The 17,417-nt window shown below is 42.4% G+C and overlaps 1 protein-coding gene across 1 annotated transcript in view; it reads right to left on the bottom strand.

Moving 5' to 3' along the window:
* CSMD1 (CUB and Sushi multiple domains 1) overlaps positions 1–17,417 on the bottom strand; it is a 1,753,937-nt gene that overhangs the window by 515,224 nt on the left and 1,221,296 nt on the right. Inside the window, exon 8 of the mRNA XM_060234944.1 lies at positions 3,751–3,838. Coding sequence (XP_060090927.1) covers positions 3,751–3,838 — 88 coding nt within the window. The remainder of the gene's footprint in view (positions 1–3,750; positions 3,839–17,417) is intronic.

Raw genomic sequence — 17,417 nt, forward strand, 5'->3', positions numbered from 1 at the left:
CCATAAAGGTACTCGTTGAATTTATGCACACCCACCACTATTGCCAAGGCCTCCTTGTCTATCTGGGCATAGTTGTGTTCCGTGGGGGTCAGGGTCCTCGAATAATAGGCCACAGGAAACTCCCTCCTGTCCAGGAGTTGGTGCCCAGAATGGCGCCCACCCCATACGGGGAAGCATCGCAAGCCAGAATCACTGGTAAGGATTCGTCAGAATGGTGGCGCACATCATTGGAAACTAGGAGGTCCTTGACTGCCTGAAAAGCGGTGGCTTGCTTCTTTTCCCAGACCCATGGGGCGTTTTTATCGAGGAGCCTATGAAGGGGTTCTGCGATGGCCGCTTTGTGGGGCAAAAATGAATGATAAAAATTGAATAATCCCAAGAAACTTTGTAACTCCATCTTGCATGTAGGGGCCGGGGCGTGGACAATAGCCCTGGTCTTGTCGGCCATCGGGTGGATTCCCGCGGCATCTACTGCAAACCCCAAGAACTCTAACATTGACACTTCGAGAGAACACTTCTCCCACTTTACTTTAAGTCCCGCCACCTGGAAACGGCAGAGTACCTCACGCAGACAGCTGCTGAACTCCTCAGCGTCTGGGGCAGTGATCAAAACGTCATCAAAAAACGGTTGCACTCTGGGGATCCCTTTGAGAAGAGCATCCATTACGCTCCGAAAAATCCCCGGAGTTACACTAACCCCAAATTGCAACCACCGCACCCAAAAAAGCTCCGCTGTGAGTCACAATGGTCTGGGCTTCTGCTGTCTCGGCATCCACCGGGAGTTGCTGGTATGCCTGGGCCAAGTCCAGTTTCCCAAAAACCTTAGAGCCTGCTAGGGCTGCCAGAACGTGGCTGACCACTGGAAAAGGGTATGGGTTGTCCTGAAGTGCCTTATTATTGTGCACTTGTAATCAGCGCATATGTGCACATCTCCATTCAGTTTCACTGGAGTGACTATGGGTGTTTCCCATGCAGCATAGGATACTGGTTCTAGCACTCCCTGGGCCATGAGGCGGTCCAGCACCACTTCTATTTTTGGTTTAAAAACAAACGGAACTCACCTGGCCTCTCAGCCTTATCGGTCTCACGTGGGGATCAAGGGGTAAGGTGATGGGAGGCCCCTTGTAGCATCCCAGGGACCCATCAAACACTTCTGGGAATTCCTGGCACACATGCTTGAAATTTTGCGTTTTCATCTGCTGCACCCCCACTATTTGAATACCCAGCGGTCGAAACCAGGCCAGCCCCAGAAATGGGGTGAGTTGGCGTTTGACCACGAGAATGTCCAGCTTGCCCTTAAAGTTCTTAAACTCTACCCTTACAGTGGTCCAACCCAAACTCTGTACAGGGTTTTTTATGGAAGTCCCGCAGTATGAATTCCGCCGGTCGTAGCCGGGGCCAGCCATGGGGACAAAGTTTTCTTAGAGACTCCTCCGAAATTATGGAGATGGAGTAGCCCGAGTCCAGCTCCATTAGGCATGGAGCACCTTCGATTAGGATTGACACCCTGACCTTATCTGGGGTGGTGAGGGGCAAGTTCATTATTTGCAGGCTAGTTGATGCGGTCGAGTAGGCATCGGTCGAGTCATGGTTGGTGTACTGGCGTCTGCGGGTGGCCTTGGCCCGGCAAGCCCGTGCTATGTGGCCCACTCTTCCACAGTTCCTGCAGACCACGTTGCGGTAGGGGCAGTCCCGGTGCTCGTGTGGATCCCCACAGCTGGCGCACTTGGTGTTGGCTGGTCTCTCTGTTGTTCGTGGCTTCGTAGGCGCTCTCAGCCCCATTCCTGGTTGGCGACATAGCTGGTTTGCCTCCTCCTCCTCTGGGTTGCCCGGTGCCATCTCCTCCTGGTGGACGGCTTCTGCTCGCGGGTTGTTGTAAGCTTTGGTTGCTCTCTCGAACGTGGTGGCTTCATTGAAGGTGAGTTGGAGGGTGAGCGCTTCCTTTACGAAGAGCTTTTACTGCAGTCTTTCGTCTCGGAGGCCCCAGATGAAGCGATCCCTCAGGGCTTCATCCAGCTTGTCAAAGCTGCAGTTCCCTGTGATTTGGCAAAGGGCGGCCAGGTAGACGGCAGCTGTCTTTCCCGCCCCTTGATCCCTCTTGTGGAAGGCTGGGGCAAGAAGTGCCCGGTCAGGAGTCTGACTATCTCCTCGTACGTTTTCTCCGTGATCTTTGCAGGGAACGAGAGACCCTTTGTGATCTCGAATGTGGCCTCCCTGCAGACACTCAGGAGCATGTCTCTGTTACGGCTGTCATCCGTAATCATGTTCGCTCGTAGGCAGCAGTCGACCCACTCCATGTAGATCTCCCACCTATCAGGGTTGACAGGGTCAAACTCTGCAAGGTGGCCCGTCATCCCACTTGGGTTAGCCATGGTGGTGGCAGCAGCGGGCGCTTCCGTCTCCCTTGAATGCGTGCCTTCCTCATCTCCGGCCAGGTCAGCAAAGTCCCACTTGGGGAGTCACCTGGCTAGAATCCCACCTTCATCGTCACTGTAATGTACTGAGTGACGAGATGTGTTGAAGGCAACATGCTTTATTAGTGAGTACATCACAAGGCAAGGCAACGTGGGCCAGGTCCCGATTATATACATACCCCGGAACAACACTCAGTCTGGCCAGGTCCAATCCTGGCCAGTTAAACTTCCCGCCACCGATCTTGATTGGCGGAGCGTATTTGCGGAGCTACATCCGGGGACCAGAGGACTTCCACTGGTCACCTCCGTAGCGTCCACTGCATTGTATTTTGGGACATCTCGCCCCTGTGCCCCACCTCATCTTTACCTTGTGCTACAATGACTCCCAGATAGATTAAATAGCCACTGGGGAAAATCAGGTGGCTTCCCAGGGAAGAGCTTCCATGGCAGCTTTCTGGTCATCTGACTGTCCCAGTGCACTATGGAAACGCATGAGCAGTGTGATCACTCCACTCCATTTCTGGTGCATCATTTTTTTTCCTCCAACCCCACTCCGAGGAGTGCTTGTGTGCTCATCTGCTCCTGTGCATGCACAGCAGATTTTAAAACAAACAAATCCATTGCCATTTGCAGCTCTTTAGCAATGTGAATGGCCAACCACAAGCCCATGTTGTTTGATGCTGCCTTAGTGGCAGCCATCTAATCAACAGAAGATAGCACAAAATGAAGTGCCTTTTTTACAAAGGGAGATCCTGCCACAGCAACCTACCTATCTGATCCTGCCCAGTATCAGGGCACAAGGACTATACTTGATATTATGGTGACAGAAACAACAGGAACTATAACAGTGTTGCCACATTTATAGTGGTAGTCCTATATTCTCATTTAGAAACATCCTTAGTTCCTTGAAAAGTGTTTGTACTCAAGCACAGTTAAGCTTTACAGAAGTTGTTGTTGCAGTATACACTATTAGAACAAAAACCATCAGAACAAGCACAACTCTAACAGTTCTATCTGAGACAAATAGCTAGAGACCTAAATAGACATACATAGATATATACCATAATGTATACATGGAGCTCTTGCATATATGAGCTTACTATTTACTACCATTATCACTGATCAAATGTAGGAGATGGCAAAGAACAGCACGTGCCAGTCAGAATGGCCAAGCTTTAAGGGATCTCGATTTACGTAAAATCCTACTTGGTTATTACATTCAAGCCTTATTTTGTAAATTCTGTGCATAACTGCCTACAGTTATTTTATGTGAACATATGAATTCTAGTTTAATGCGTTTATTCCTTATATATATAAACCCACACAAAATTCTTACCTAAAATCCAAGCCTGTTCTTTTCCCATTTTCAGGAATACCTGGATCAGGGCATGTGTCAGATGCAACTGCATCTCCACCTTGACTCACTGCAAGAGGCAAAAACAAAATGTTTTAGATGATGAATAGTATCATCAATAAGGTACCAATACAAATTAAAGAAAAACATTATAAAATGATAATACATTCTGAGAATTAGAAAGGAATTTCATTCACACTGGAGTGGGGGGACTATTCTGCTTATTGGTAGGTTTGGTGCTTCGGGGTGCAATTCACCACAAGAGTCTTGTATAAAATGTGTTTTTTTAAAAGGTCTGTTAATTGCAATAAGATCATTCTAGAAAGGCCAGAGATCCCTGATAGATTGTAAAAACACTGCATTGGATCTAGCAGCAGATCTCCTACCGGCATTTTTGGAATGTTGGGAACTTTTACTGGGCACCACAATGGATTGGGGGCAACCACAAAATGTTGGAACCTTCCAAGCCACATGTCCTCTTACGATGGAGAATTGCTTCTCAATTGATGCTTCCTGCAGACACAAAAGTGATTTCTCCAGAGCTCTTTGAAAACATCTCCTAATACAGTGACATGGAGGAAAGTCAGGATTGTCTCTTCACTTTGAGGAAGAAGGAAGTTGGCACAAGGAAACCCATTGGTGAACACCACATTGAGGATCACTGCACTAGACCAAATGCTACTAGCTCAATGTGTCTTGGCACTTCCTAGGGCTCCATTTAAAATTTTATATTTCTTACATACAGTATCTTATGCTTCTTCATTCTTTACTTAAAACATTTTTATGTTGCCTTTCAACTCAATTCAGAGTTCCCAAGATGGAAAATTCAGAACATTCCAAACATTAAAAAACATTTAAAATACAAGTGTGTATGTATATATATATAAATGTGTGTGTGCTTTATATATATATAAAACATTATATATATGTTTTAGTTAATATATATAGTTATATATATAAAACATAGTTATATATATAAAACATTTAAAATCAGGGATGGAATTCCAGCAGAAGCTCCTTTGCGTATTAGGCCACATACCCCTGATGAAGCCAATCCTCCAAGAGCTTAAAAGGCTCTTTCTTGTAAGCTCTTGGAGGATTGGCTATATCAGGGTTGTGTGGCCTAATATGCAAAGGAGCTCCTGCTAGAATTCCACTCCTGTTTAAAACAATTAACTAAAACTTATAAACACATAAAAACACGTAACAGGGAAGAGAGCTAACAGTTGGTGAGAAAAAACCAAACCAAACAAAATACACCTGCTGGCAGAAGGCAACATAAGAGGCTGTGGAAAGAATGTGGACACATCAAGAATAGCTTTTCATATTTTTCTGGTATTATATTTTCTATTCATTTACTATGTTTCAGGTGCTATGTGTAGTAATTCTTCTGCTGCAACAGATGTATTGCTCAGTCATTTATGTAAGCCTTAGCAGCAAGTGCAAGCCAAGACTTTTCCCAAAACAAACCTATAGCTGGTATAACTCTCCCTCTCCTGTTACAACCCACCCAATTCTCCCTTCAGTCATCATCTAGGGACATCTTGCAGGTGCCTGGCCCCAAGGTATCTCATTTAGCTGCCATCAGCGGAAGGGTCTTATCAGTTGTGGCCCCAACCTGTGGAACACAGTCTCAGTTCACCCATACCCTGCTGGACTTGTTTAGTTTCCACAAGGCATGCAAGGTCAAATTGTTTAGGCTGGCTTCTGGATGGTATCCATGTATTTGTATTGTTTTCATAGATGTATGGTGTTAGCCACATCTTTTAATAAGTTAATATTTTAATGGTAATATTTTATATTTGTCGCTTGTTTTTATGTTGTTTCATCTTATTGTTTTTAATGTTGTAAGTCACCATGAGATCCACCAGGTGAGTGGTGTCTAAAAAAAGAAATCTAGTAAGTAAATAAATTCTTGCTGCTCAGCGTTCCACATGAATTGCCTATATGAAACAAAGTTGTATATATACATAATAGCTATGGCAAATCTCTGCCAGACTTTTCCCAGGGAGAGTCTGCTGAAGGAGGGAAGGAGGAAAAACTGAAGATGGGACAGATAAAGAAAGACTGACTGGCGCCTGGGAAGGAGAAAAGGAAGCAGGAAAAAAGCGAAAGGCTAAAGGGATTACCAGGGAAGGGAAAGAGGAAACAGTGGAGGAGGGGATATGAAGGGAAATGTGATGTCCACACAAGTCCTTTTAGATCACATGCTTGTTTACCAACAACTATAAAACAAAATTGTAAAACAAAGACAATAAAGATATTGCTGAGAATGTTTATGAATTTTCAAAGTTTCAAAAAATGAAAATACTCCTAATACCACAAGTGAAGTTTCAAAAGATGAAAATACTCCTAATACCACAAGTGAAGTTTCAAAAGATGAAAATACTCCTAATACCACAAGTTCAGTCCAAATTCCTATCCTTAACTCCTTATAGATAATTTAGAAACTGGAAATTATGGACTCATCCTCACAAAATTAAGAATTTCTTTGGACGGATCCAAATAGCATGTACCTATATAATACAGAAAGATTTTTATAAAGATTACAAAGTTGTCAACACACACACAGCTTTTTATTTTATTTTATTTTTGCTGTTTCTTTATTTTCAGCAGTGATGTTGGATGAGTTACCATTTAAATCCCTCTTGAGAACTCTTTGGAAAACACTTTTGGAAAATAATGTAGCACTCTTCCAGAACAACCAAAATGTACTAAGGCAGAATGTTTTTACAGAACAGAATGAATTAGAAAGGCCCAAGTGGATTATAGATGACAGACGATAGCATTAGAATTGAGTGGTGATGGGAGATTAGGTATAAAATATGGATGATTTTTTTTATAAAGGTATGAAAGAAGAATAAGGTAGTATGGAAGGGAGGAAAGCATGATGACAAACAGGCTATGTACAATCAAGAGATAAAAGCTATAAATCTTTACTGCTTCTTCCAAAGGCATCACAGGAAATTAATTTAGCTGAAAGCTCAAGCTTTACAAGAATAGAAATACTTGTGAAAATCAATTCATATTGAAAAGACATTGCAATACTACAGAAAATATATATAACAGAAATGGGACACTCCTGTAAGTGCCCAATTGCTGGCCCCAAGCATTGCTTACCCCTATAAAACTGATAAAATTGCAGTCATTACAGTACATTTCAACATACAAATCTCCACAGTCCTTGCCTCAGCCAGATGATGGTTTCAAAAAGGTTCAGCATATAAGTTGTTCTCTTCCATTTAGTGTATAAGAAATCAAAAGTATTCCTACACTTTATTCTATATTTATACAGAATGCTTCTCCTCACCCCTCGTAGCAATGTATTTCTTTAACAAACTAGCAGAAATGAAGAAAGTGGAAGAAAAGTGGTTCCAAAACCAACTGAAAATATCATTTTAGATGTTACATATAGCAGAGAGAGAGAGAGAGAGAAAGTTCAGGTATTTTTATTTTTGAAGGGATACTTTTTTATATTGGAATAATCATGCCAGAGTACTTATGTAATTTATGGATGAAACTTTAAAAACCTTTAGAATATAATGTGACTTTTTTTTAAAAAAGGAATTAATGTGGTCTCTGCTGGTAAACATTTGACCAGGCTCATGTGCCTGTGATTGTTGAGATAACAATCTCAACAAACCTCTAATATCACATATGCGGGATCTCCAAGGACTTTAGTGGGGACTTCATTTTCTCCCCCCCCCCCTATTTGTTTGAGTGAGCATCTCAGCATGCCTGTACACTGGGAAGTGGTACATCATTCTAGGTTTGTATAGGTTTGAATGAGATGCCTCTCTTTGTCTTAACCTAGGAGCTGCCCTCTGGCCCCTCCTCTCTCACTTTGTCATCCTTTCATCATGCCCATAGCTAAGAAGCACAGGCAGAGGGGGCCATGGGGGGCTGTAGAAGGGGGGCCATGAGAGCAAGAAGCTGGAGAGGTGGGGGCCACCAGTGTGATTTAAATTTCATGTAAGCCCCAATTCCCCTTTTACCTTTTCTAGAGCTCAGCCTTCAGTGGTCATCTACCAATTCCGGTTCAAAAGAAGGCTGATTTGTATCTCTCTGCTTTCTCCTCATTTCCCTGATTTCCTGTGCCCTTCCCCAACCAGGAGCAGAAGGGAACGTGTGCAGCTTGTACTTGTTGGCTGGGGGAGACATGTCCTGGCTGCCCTTCTTCCCACTCTGAAAGGACTCTAGCTGTCCTTGTAGCCTGTGCTTCTCCTCCCACCCACCCAAGAATTTACCATTCAGGCTCATGGCGGTGGGAAAAAGGCAGCACATGGAGCCCCCCAGTTCTTTATGGCTGGACTAAGGGCTGCGGGGAACAGGGGGTGGAACTGGCGACCTACCTACCAGTTTGGTGTAGTGGTTAAGTGTGCGGACTCTTATCTAAGAGAACTGGGTTTGATTCCCCATTCCTCCACTTGCACCTGCTGGAATTGCCTTGGGTTAGCCATAGCTATCGCAATTGTCCTTGAAAGGGTAGCTGCTGTGAGAACCCTCTCAGCCCCACCCACCTCACATGGTGTCTGTTGTGGGGGGAGAAGATATAGGAGATTGTAAGCCACTCTGAGTCTCTGATTCAGAGAGAAGGGTGGGGTATAAATCTGCAGTCTTCTTTCTTCTTCTGCCCATCTAATTTTCAGACTCGGCCCGCCCATCCACCCAACTCTGCTCAGAGTGCTTTAGAGGAGAGCTTGCCAGGGCCACTACCTGCTTCATGTGCTGAGGCAATCAGGGTGAGGGGTCCCGAGGGGGATGGGGGAGCCAAGGCTTGGGGAGGGGACCCATAAAACCCACAAGGAGGCTGGGCCCTCTAGGCCCCATAGGGTGCTATGAGCCTGCCTTTCATACCTTTCATCCAGGCGCCTTCCATGAAGACACACATCTCTGCAGGTCTCTCCTGTACAGACAATGCCCTAATACTCCCACACACATGATGCCAGATTAGCTGGCCATTTGTAATATGAAAAGTACTCTTTTAGATTGAACTTCTTTCTCTTCTTTTGACTGCAACCTGAATGTGAACTGGAATTTAAGTTTACCTTTTTTGCAATATACTTCTTGGGAGATGTATTTACCGCACACAGTATTTAACAAAATATCCCAGTACTATTTTCTCTTTCCCTACTCTTAAAGCCCACACAGCTTCTCTCCTTTTCCTGCTTCTTTCTCTCCTTTTCACGCATGACACACCAGCTAACCTTTCGCTGTCTGTCCCCATGCCTTCACCTTTCTTTCCTTCCCTCTCCTTGGTAGCCTGCAAAAACTATGGCCCAGTTGCACAGCACCAGCTACCAGGACAGGGCTAGTTTTGCAGTAGGGGACTTTGCAGAGAGCACCTCGTTTTGCTCTGCATACCATGTCCCACACCATTTCTTTCCCCTCTTTCTGGCAATCCCCATATTTTTTTCCCTGCTTCTTAGTCTCCTTCCCACCTACCAACTAGCTTACTTTATATTTGCCTCCATATCTTTGCCCTCCCAGACTATGAAATCCCCAGGAATTTCCTATGCCACAGTTGATAACCTTCTAGCAGAAACTGGAGTTTTCAAGCCTGATATATATTTACTAGGAATGTGCAAAAGATATGGGTTGATTCCCCCCCACCCCAATTCTGGTCTGTTGGACCTGGCAAATATTGATATTCCTGAATATTCCCAAATACCAGTATTAGTACTGTATAGGTATTTGGATATATTTGGGAAAGCTGAATTTATTTAGTTACATTATTGTAATTATGCTGATGTGCAGCATGACTCAGGAAGTGGAGTGAATGTATTTAAAGAGACCACAGTCTCTTGAGATGTCTTCTAGCTGAGCCTGAATAAAAGCTGGATAATATTGGCTTTTATTTGGGCATGGCTATTGCAGTAGCTGAACCAGATTGTCTAACTATATTCAGCTGAATAAATACCTCAAAAATACTAATAAGATGTTTTTCAGGTATTTATTTAGCTCGGTATATACCAGGCACACATCCCAAATATTTATTTTGGACTGCGAGGCTGGTATTTATTGTCCCAAATCAAAGTTTCTCACAAGTCTCACTTTTTTCCCCTCTTACAGTAAATATAAGTAACTATGGATACTATGAAGACAGGAAACACCTCTTCTATTCAGGAAAAAATTAATTGGCTGCCAAAAAAGGTTGCCCCCTTCAGGCAGGATTTGCTGGTACTTGTGAGGCAAAATGCAACATAAACTTAGACCGTTTTCGCACACAGCTTACCTCACAGTCACAATCTTGTTCCCTCCGCAGCATCCGGTCGGATTTCCCACCATCTGCACCAGAGTTACTGGAAGTGCTGCGGCTTTTGCGTAGCAAACGTAAACTGGGTTTTAGCGGTTTACATTTGCTACACAAAAGCCGCGGCACTTCCTGTAACTTCAGCGCAGATGGTGGGAAATCCGACCGGACGCTGTGGAGGGAACAGGATTGAGACTGCGAGGTAAGCTGTGTGCGAAAACGGTCTTTACTTATCACTTCCTCCCTATTCTTTTGAAAACCTTCGTCTGCAAAACTTCTTTCTGCAGCACCCAATGAACAAGTTGACAACATTCTAAAATCTTCTCCAGCAGAAAGGCAACAGAGCTTTCTTCTCCCTTACTAACATTTGTTCAGAATAATCAGTAACCTCCCCTTTAATGTCACATTTTCTACAGCAAATTGTTGCAACCCTAGAGGCATGACATTTCATTGTAACAAAATATAGCTTTCCTTCTGTGCCATTTGTATGAGAGAAAGTCTGGATATAAATCTTTTAAATAAATACCTAAAAATAAAATAAATCCAGCTCTTCACATCTCACTGAATATCCTGATGAAGGGTGAAAGGAGAATAACAAATGCTAGTAAGTAAAAGCAACCATTAATCATGCTGTGCTTTAATGATGAGGTTCCATTCTGCACGGTTTCTTTTCAGCTCCACCTCCCTGCCTCCATTCATTGTCTTCCTTATGTTAAAATTTAGTTTGTAAGCACTTCTGGACAAGGGCCATCTTCTTGTACACCAAAGAGCACCGTTTATATTAATGACACTACTTAAATCATAATAACAACATAACCCATCTTCAGTAGTTTTATATAATTAGTGACACTCCATCATGTTAGTGTTCAGGTGTCTCGAAATTTTATATCAGTCAGCATTTGCCGACTTTTTTTTCTATTACACCCTTTAAAAACCCTTATTTGTTAATAAAACCTCACTGGCCCCAATACAACAAGAACTATGTTGCAAACTGGAATCAATTATCTAGAGTTCATTTACCTCTAGATCATTACAGATTACCATGCTGTTTGCTACAATCATAGCTGGCCAGTTATCTCATTCTTAATACTAATAATTTGTTGCACTGACAAATGAAACCCCTAACAACAACAAAAAATGTATCTGATCAAATTACTCCTGAAGAATTATACCACCACAACATTCATCCCAAATCACTGGCATATAATAGCACTTTTATACATTATGCTCAAGTTTACATCATTGTGTCCTTCATTTCAAGCTTCATAACCTGCCAAATGAAGGAGGAGCACACTGAACTTCAAAGGCTGTGAGCATTTTTACTCCACTAAAACTAATAGGCATCATATGGACATACATTCACAAGAAGCGGAACATGTTCTTTGCACTTTTGGACATGGAAAAAAAATCAGAAAATTACTCCCTGATTTTTGAGTTTTAAAATTGAACTAGTGCCTCCACTTTCTATAAACTATACACCTCAGTTCACTGTTATGCCCCTCCCTCATTAGGGAATAAAGATGGAGAAATATGAAGGAAAGTAATAATGTAGGTAAATCTGTTCCCATGGCTTGTTTGAATCTAATTCTTAAAAAACATTTTCATTGTTTACACATGTAGTTTTTCATTCCAACACCATTGGAGTATATTATTTAAGAGAGAAAAGGTTATACCGTAAACAAGCCTAAAACAGATGAGGGAATCCATTTCAGATAACTCACCATTAACCTTTTAAAGCAATGATACTTCTTTCAGCAACATGACACCATCCCATGTTCCAGGAAAATGGGCAATCCAATAAAATGCAACACAATTTTCCCATGATAATTATAGGATGGTTGTGGAGATGTGGGGATGTAGTGAAGGAGGATGGGCCAACATGGTGGTGAAATGAGACATATTACTGTTGGCTGCTAGCTCAAAAACAAAAAAATTCTTGCAAGCAGAAAATTTAGCACAGAAACAGGTTGCCTTGTGTTCCCTCTACGCTGTGGAGTCCTGTGCGCAAAAATTCTACTTTGAGAGCTACTGGCATTTAAGGTGTGAGCTACTGCATAAATTAGTGTGCTCAGGGGCCATCCTTCCTGAGCAGGCTGAGCTAAGCCAAAAATGTGTGAGCCAGAGGCTAAAAAACTGTAAACTAGCTCAGATGAACTCAGCTTAGCGGGAACACTGGTTCTAACCAATGTTCCCTCTAAGCTACAGAGTCTTGTGAGCAAAAATTCTACTTTGTGAGCTACTGGTATTAGTGAGCTACTAGCATTAAAGTTGTGAGCTACTGCATAAATTATTATGCTCTGGGGCCATTTTTCCTGAGCTAAGAAAAAAGGTGTGAGCTGGAGGCTAAAAATCTGTGATCTAGCTCATGCTAACTCAGCTTAGAGGGAACACTGGTTCTAACTACCCTTCCTTTTGGAGATCTACAGTCATACTTGAAGGGATCTCTTAACATAGAGAACCATTTATTCTTTAAACCCAGCCTAATAAAGTTCTGAAGGACACTATTTTGTAGCATTTATAATCCTTACTTGCAATGTTCCTCTAAGCTGCAGAGTCTTGTGAGCAAAAATTCTACTTTGTGAGCTATTGGCATTAAAGTTGTGGAGCTACTGGCATTAAAGTTGTGAGCTACTGCATAAATCTGTGAGCTAGCTCACACTAACTCAGCTTAGAGGGAACATTGCTTGCAAGCTCTTCTCACCCTCGATTCACAAGGCTGGCTAAGTGGGGAGAGACAACTCTACATGATATTACAGTATATTATTTTATAGTGATATGTTATTTTCTGTGTATTTCCAGTGGTGCACAATTTATACAGTAGTCATCTGGCTCTTTCTGTTCATGAGAATTGCAAATGTGGCTTTCATAGCAGCACTCATTCTAGAGATCTGTATATGTATCACATTCTCCATAACAATGAGCTAAACTGCAAAACATGGAGTGATGTAGAGATGGAAGCAGGGCACCATTTCAGATCACAGTGGGTCAAGAAGGAGATTCTTAGCAAGTTTCTGAGGCTCATTCTTGAACACACAAAATGGCAGCAAATAACTGTAAGATGATTTGTACCAAGCCATCGAAAAAGAAATAACCATGGCAATATAATCAATATGCAAAAACCCATTTTTGTCTTAAGCAAAGTCTCATTTAGTTGTTTGTAACAATTGTTACTCAGTGCAGAACAAACTAACTGGCAACCCCCCCCCCCCCCCCCGTAAGTACTCTTAAGGATAATGTAATAATACATGGTCTGAAATACAGGGCAACAGGAGGGAGAGCTTGCCCTTTGCCTGCTCTAAATGGCACCTTTGCATGTCAATCACAGGAAATTCACTTCCAGCTCTTGCATGCTCAGGACCCAGTTGCTTGGCATTTCTTTCCTAAGCAAGATTTGATTTGTTCAGTGAATGGACTACAAGTGTATCTCAGATTGAAACAGAACTCTGGAACACAAATTCCTCTTTAAAGTATCTTTGTCAAATAATGTCATTGGCTTTTTTTTTTTTTTTTTAAAGCAGCAACAGCAAAAGTACCTGCAGTTTACTGTATGGGGAAAAATGCTGTTTCAAATGGCAGATGTCCTAGTTCAGTCTGAAGTTTGTAAACCAGGAAAGAACTGACAGTGAGTGAATTCTACCTCTTTATGTGAGAAAACAAACATCAACTGACACATGTAAATACTAGTGCCTTTTAGCATTTAAAAGACACAAATAAGTGCAATGAAAACAAAACAGCAGTTCTAGCAAAATTAAATGTCCCATTTTCTATGCTGTTTTTCAGTTTGTTGATTATCCTTAGGAATCTAAAATCTAAAAGAAAATTGCATTTCAATACTGGAAGAAGATGATGAACATTTTAAAATGAAGCAATTCTGGATATGTAATTTTGATTAATACTCTCCTTTAGGAATTGAGATTTGAATGTATGATTGAATGTTAGATTTTGATTGAAGTATCTGATTGAATTTGATTGAAGTAAACTTTTTTTCCCTTTAGAAAACATCATTAAAAATGGAATCTTAGATACTTTGAAACCATAGATAAGCCAAATGGTGGCCTATAGTCAACATCAGGTCCTGTAATATCTTTTCTTTACTCCCTAAGCATTTTTCTAAGGGATAAGTATTTACATTTCCCCCAATGTGACAGAGTGAGGAAGCTCTATACTCTGATATTTATTGTTCTTAAACAAGTCAAAGTAAGAAGCAACTGGAAATGCATCAGAATGGATCCAGCAAAGCAGTTCTGAAACAGACTGCAAAAGAAATACCCTTGAAGAGGGTTCAGTTGGGGACAGAGCTCTTTGGAGTGCCACTCCAGAAGGTCTTGTCCCCGCCTTGCGAGCCTGCTACCTTTCTAATTCCCTCCAAGCTGGCTGCAGAGCACAAAATGGGAGTCGGCACCATCTGCCTGCTAGGCAGCAGAACTGTCTGCAGCACAGCCTCATGCTTCTTCCCTTGGAGATTCTGCTTAGCCACCCCAACTGTCTTGCTCCTGTGAGGGAAAATGGCAGAGTTGAGCCGGCAAGGTGCTGTGTGAGCTCTTTCTCACCCAACTGCTTCCACTTCCCTCCCAAACCAAACGACATTTGTCTCTGATACAAACATGGCTTGCCAAGCCTCCTTCCCCCCAGGGCGCCTTCAACTGGCACTACTGGGCATTTCTCTACCTGCTCAGAGAAGCCTGCTTAGAAAGGAGGGGGACAGGGGACAAGGTAGCAAAGCTGAGAAAAGGTGAGAGAGGGAAGCAGGAATGATTTTAAAAGGGGCCAAGAACGGCAAGGAAAGTCTTGAAGGAAGGCTCCAGAAGTGTGAGGTTATACTTGGTGGAGAAGGTATTTGGAGGAGAATGTGGGGCAGGGGGTAGCAGCCTCCAGAAAAAAAAAAACAGGTTGTTTACCTGTAACTGGTGATCTTCGAGTGGTCATCTGTGCACTGTTGGGATGAATGATGCTTGTGCGGACCCCAACAGTGATCTAAAGCTGTAGAACTCTTTCTGCTTCCTCCCACTGGGCATGCCCAGGGACTCCACTGTGCATGTCCTAGGGAGGGTGCCAGAACCTCGCCAGTTTCCTTCTGACCACTGAACAACCAAATGATGGGAGAGATGGCTGACAGCAGAGGGGAAGGAAAAGCAGGTAGCGTGAATGCACAGATGACCACTTGAAGATCACCAGTTACAGGTAAGCAACCTTTTTATCTTTGCCATGGTCTCTGTGCTTCACACTTTTGGGAGATTGGCAAGTTGAGTCCTACCTGGAGGTAGGTGCTGGCAGACTTCAGTGATACACAGAAGAGAGGATCTAGTGGCCCACTAATGCTTTCCTTTTAGCATGAATCTCTAAGGCATAATGGTTGATGAAAGTGTTAGGAGTAGCCCAGGTAGCAGCATTGCAAAAGTCCTGCAATGGTATCCCTTTAAGGAATGTTGTGGAGGTGGTCCTGGGAGTGGTCTCTTGGCCATGAAGTAACACAGTTTAATGGCCTCCACTATCCATTTAGAGAGTCTTTGTGATGAGATCTTCAATTCTCTTTTATCATGGGCATAAGAGACAAAAAGCCAACTGGTAATATGAAAAGGTTAGTCCTGTTAAGATAGAACAGAAGCGCCCATCTCACATCTAGTGAGTGCCATTTATATTCTTCATCATTAGGTTTAGAGAATATTGTAGGTAAGTGAATATCAGATTGCATATGGAATGCCGAGACAACTTTCAGGAGCAAATTAATGTCTGGCCTCAATGTGACTCTCCATTCTCTTTACCAGATCCATGTTTCTTGAGTATTTTATTTGGTGTAGTATGGCTTCTTGGTGCTTTGTTTATTGTGCTATCTGTTCTAACTTTGGGTTTTCATTGAGTCGCAGTGCTGACTCTTCATGGGAAAAGTTAACTAGAAAGTTCTTCATCAAATACCTTGCCTTGAATTCTGTTTTTGGGGTTCACTTCTCCCCAAAAGCAAGATTTTAGGGGCATTTTGGGTGGATTTTCTTGCATCCATGAAATGCTGTGCAGCGCAGTCTGTGCTAGAGCCAACCCATGGTGATCCTTACAGCACTTGATGAGACACATCTGGCAAAGGAAAATACATTGTTTCTATAGCACTACCTTTACTTGAAGATTTGACCTCAAAGTCTGTCTTCTGCCCACTTTTATCCTCTTGTTTTGGTTTGTTCGACATTTCCCCCTATAAGTGGAGAAGTTACTTCTCCCTCATTCAGCAACAGTTCCTGGGGTAATCTGAGCAGCTTCCCCCCTTACTTAAAGGCTATTACATAAGCATTACATTAGTGGCTCCATAAGTTTGTTGAGTCCATGGGAAGTTCTAGACTTTTGAGAACAAGTACTGGATACCATCAGAAAAATCGATGCCATGGGGCAGTTTCCTCATTTGATAGCAGAAACTGTTTCTGTTGTCATAGTTTTAGTCAAAATTTATTGCAACATCAAGCCATTTGCAGGAATATAAAATACTGAGAGCATATGAAGTACAAAGTTAAATACACACACACACACACGGATCTCTTGTAAGGATCTCAATTACATAAAAACTATATTAAAATCCAATTAAATAAGAGACAGAAGATAAAACCATAACCCAAGTTATTATTACAGAAAACTGACTTTTCCTGATGCTGTAACAAGCTACCCAAAATTTTGCCACGGATTCCATAGTATACCTATTTTCATCAGCCAATAATCAATTACAGTATTCCGAATCTGACCTACCTACAATATCTCCTACCAAGGGTATGATATCTCTAACTATTTTGTACCAGTTACACCTAAGTAACATATATTTGATGGTTTCTAGTTCCCCAGAGTTACACTGACACATTCTCTGTTCCCTAGGGTCTCTTTTGAACCTGCCCTCCAGCACTGCGGATGGGGAAACGTCACATCCTCACATTATATGAATCTAAAGTCCATCCTTTAACTTCCAAAAAATACTCTAAATCTTGGATTGGTGCTGACTGTAAAAGTGCAAGAAAAGCTCTTTTAGCCCTTCATCGTTTATTCACGAAAGCAAACAGTAAACAACTATTTCTGTAGTAGTGTTCCTTGCAAATCCAAAGAGGCTTCCTAACATCTTTGAAAACAACCATTGTTCCAGTGATGCAGCAGAAAGGAGATGGGTATGCACCATAAAGCACATCAGTAGGTCACATCGTACCCATTGGCACCTTATTAAGGATTACTTTATTACTTATTTATTTAGAAAATGTATATACCACCTCTTTAGGAACTTGTATCAATTCTGCCAGCCCTGAAGTGGGAGCAGGGATCCCCCAATTGTGTGAGCTCCTGCCTGCTGCCAGTCAGCTGATCAGTGAGGGAAGCCCTGCCCCCAGGACCCATGGTCTGGTGCAATGTCCCCAACATGATGACATCACATGAA

The sequence above is a fragment of the Heteronotia binoei genome, chromosome 1, assembly GCF_032191835.1.
Source record: "Heteronotia binoei isolate CCM8104 ecotype False Entrance Well chromosome 1, APGP_CSIRO_Hbin_v1, whole genome shotgun sequence".
NCBI lineage: Eukaryota > Metazoa > Chordata > Lepidosauria > Squamata > Gekkonidae > Heteronotia > Heteronotia binoei.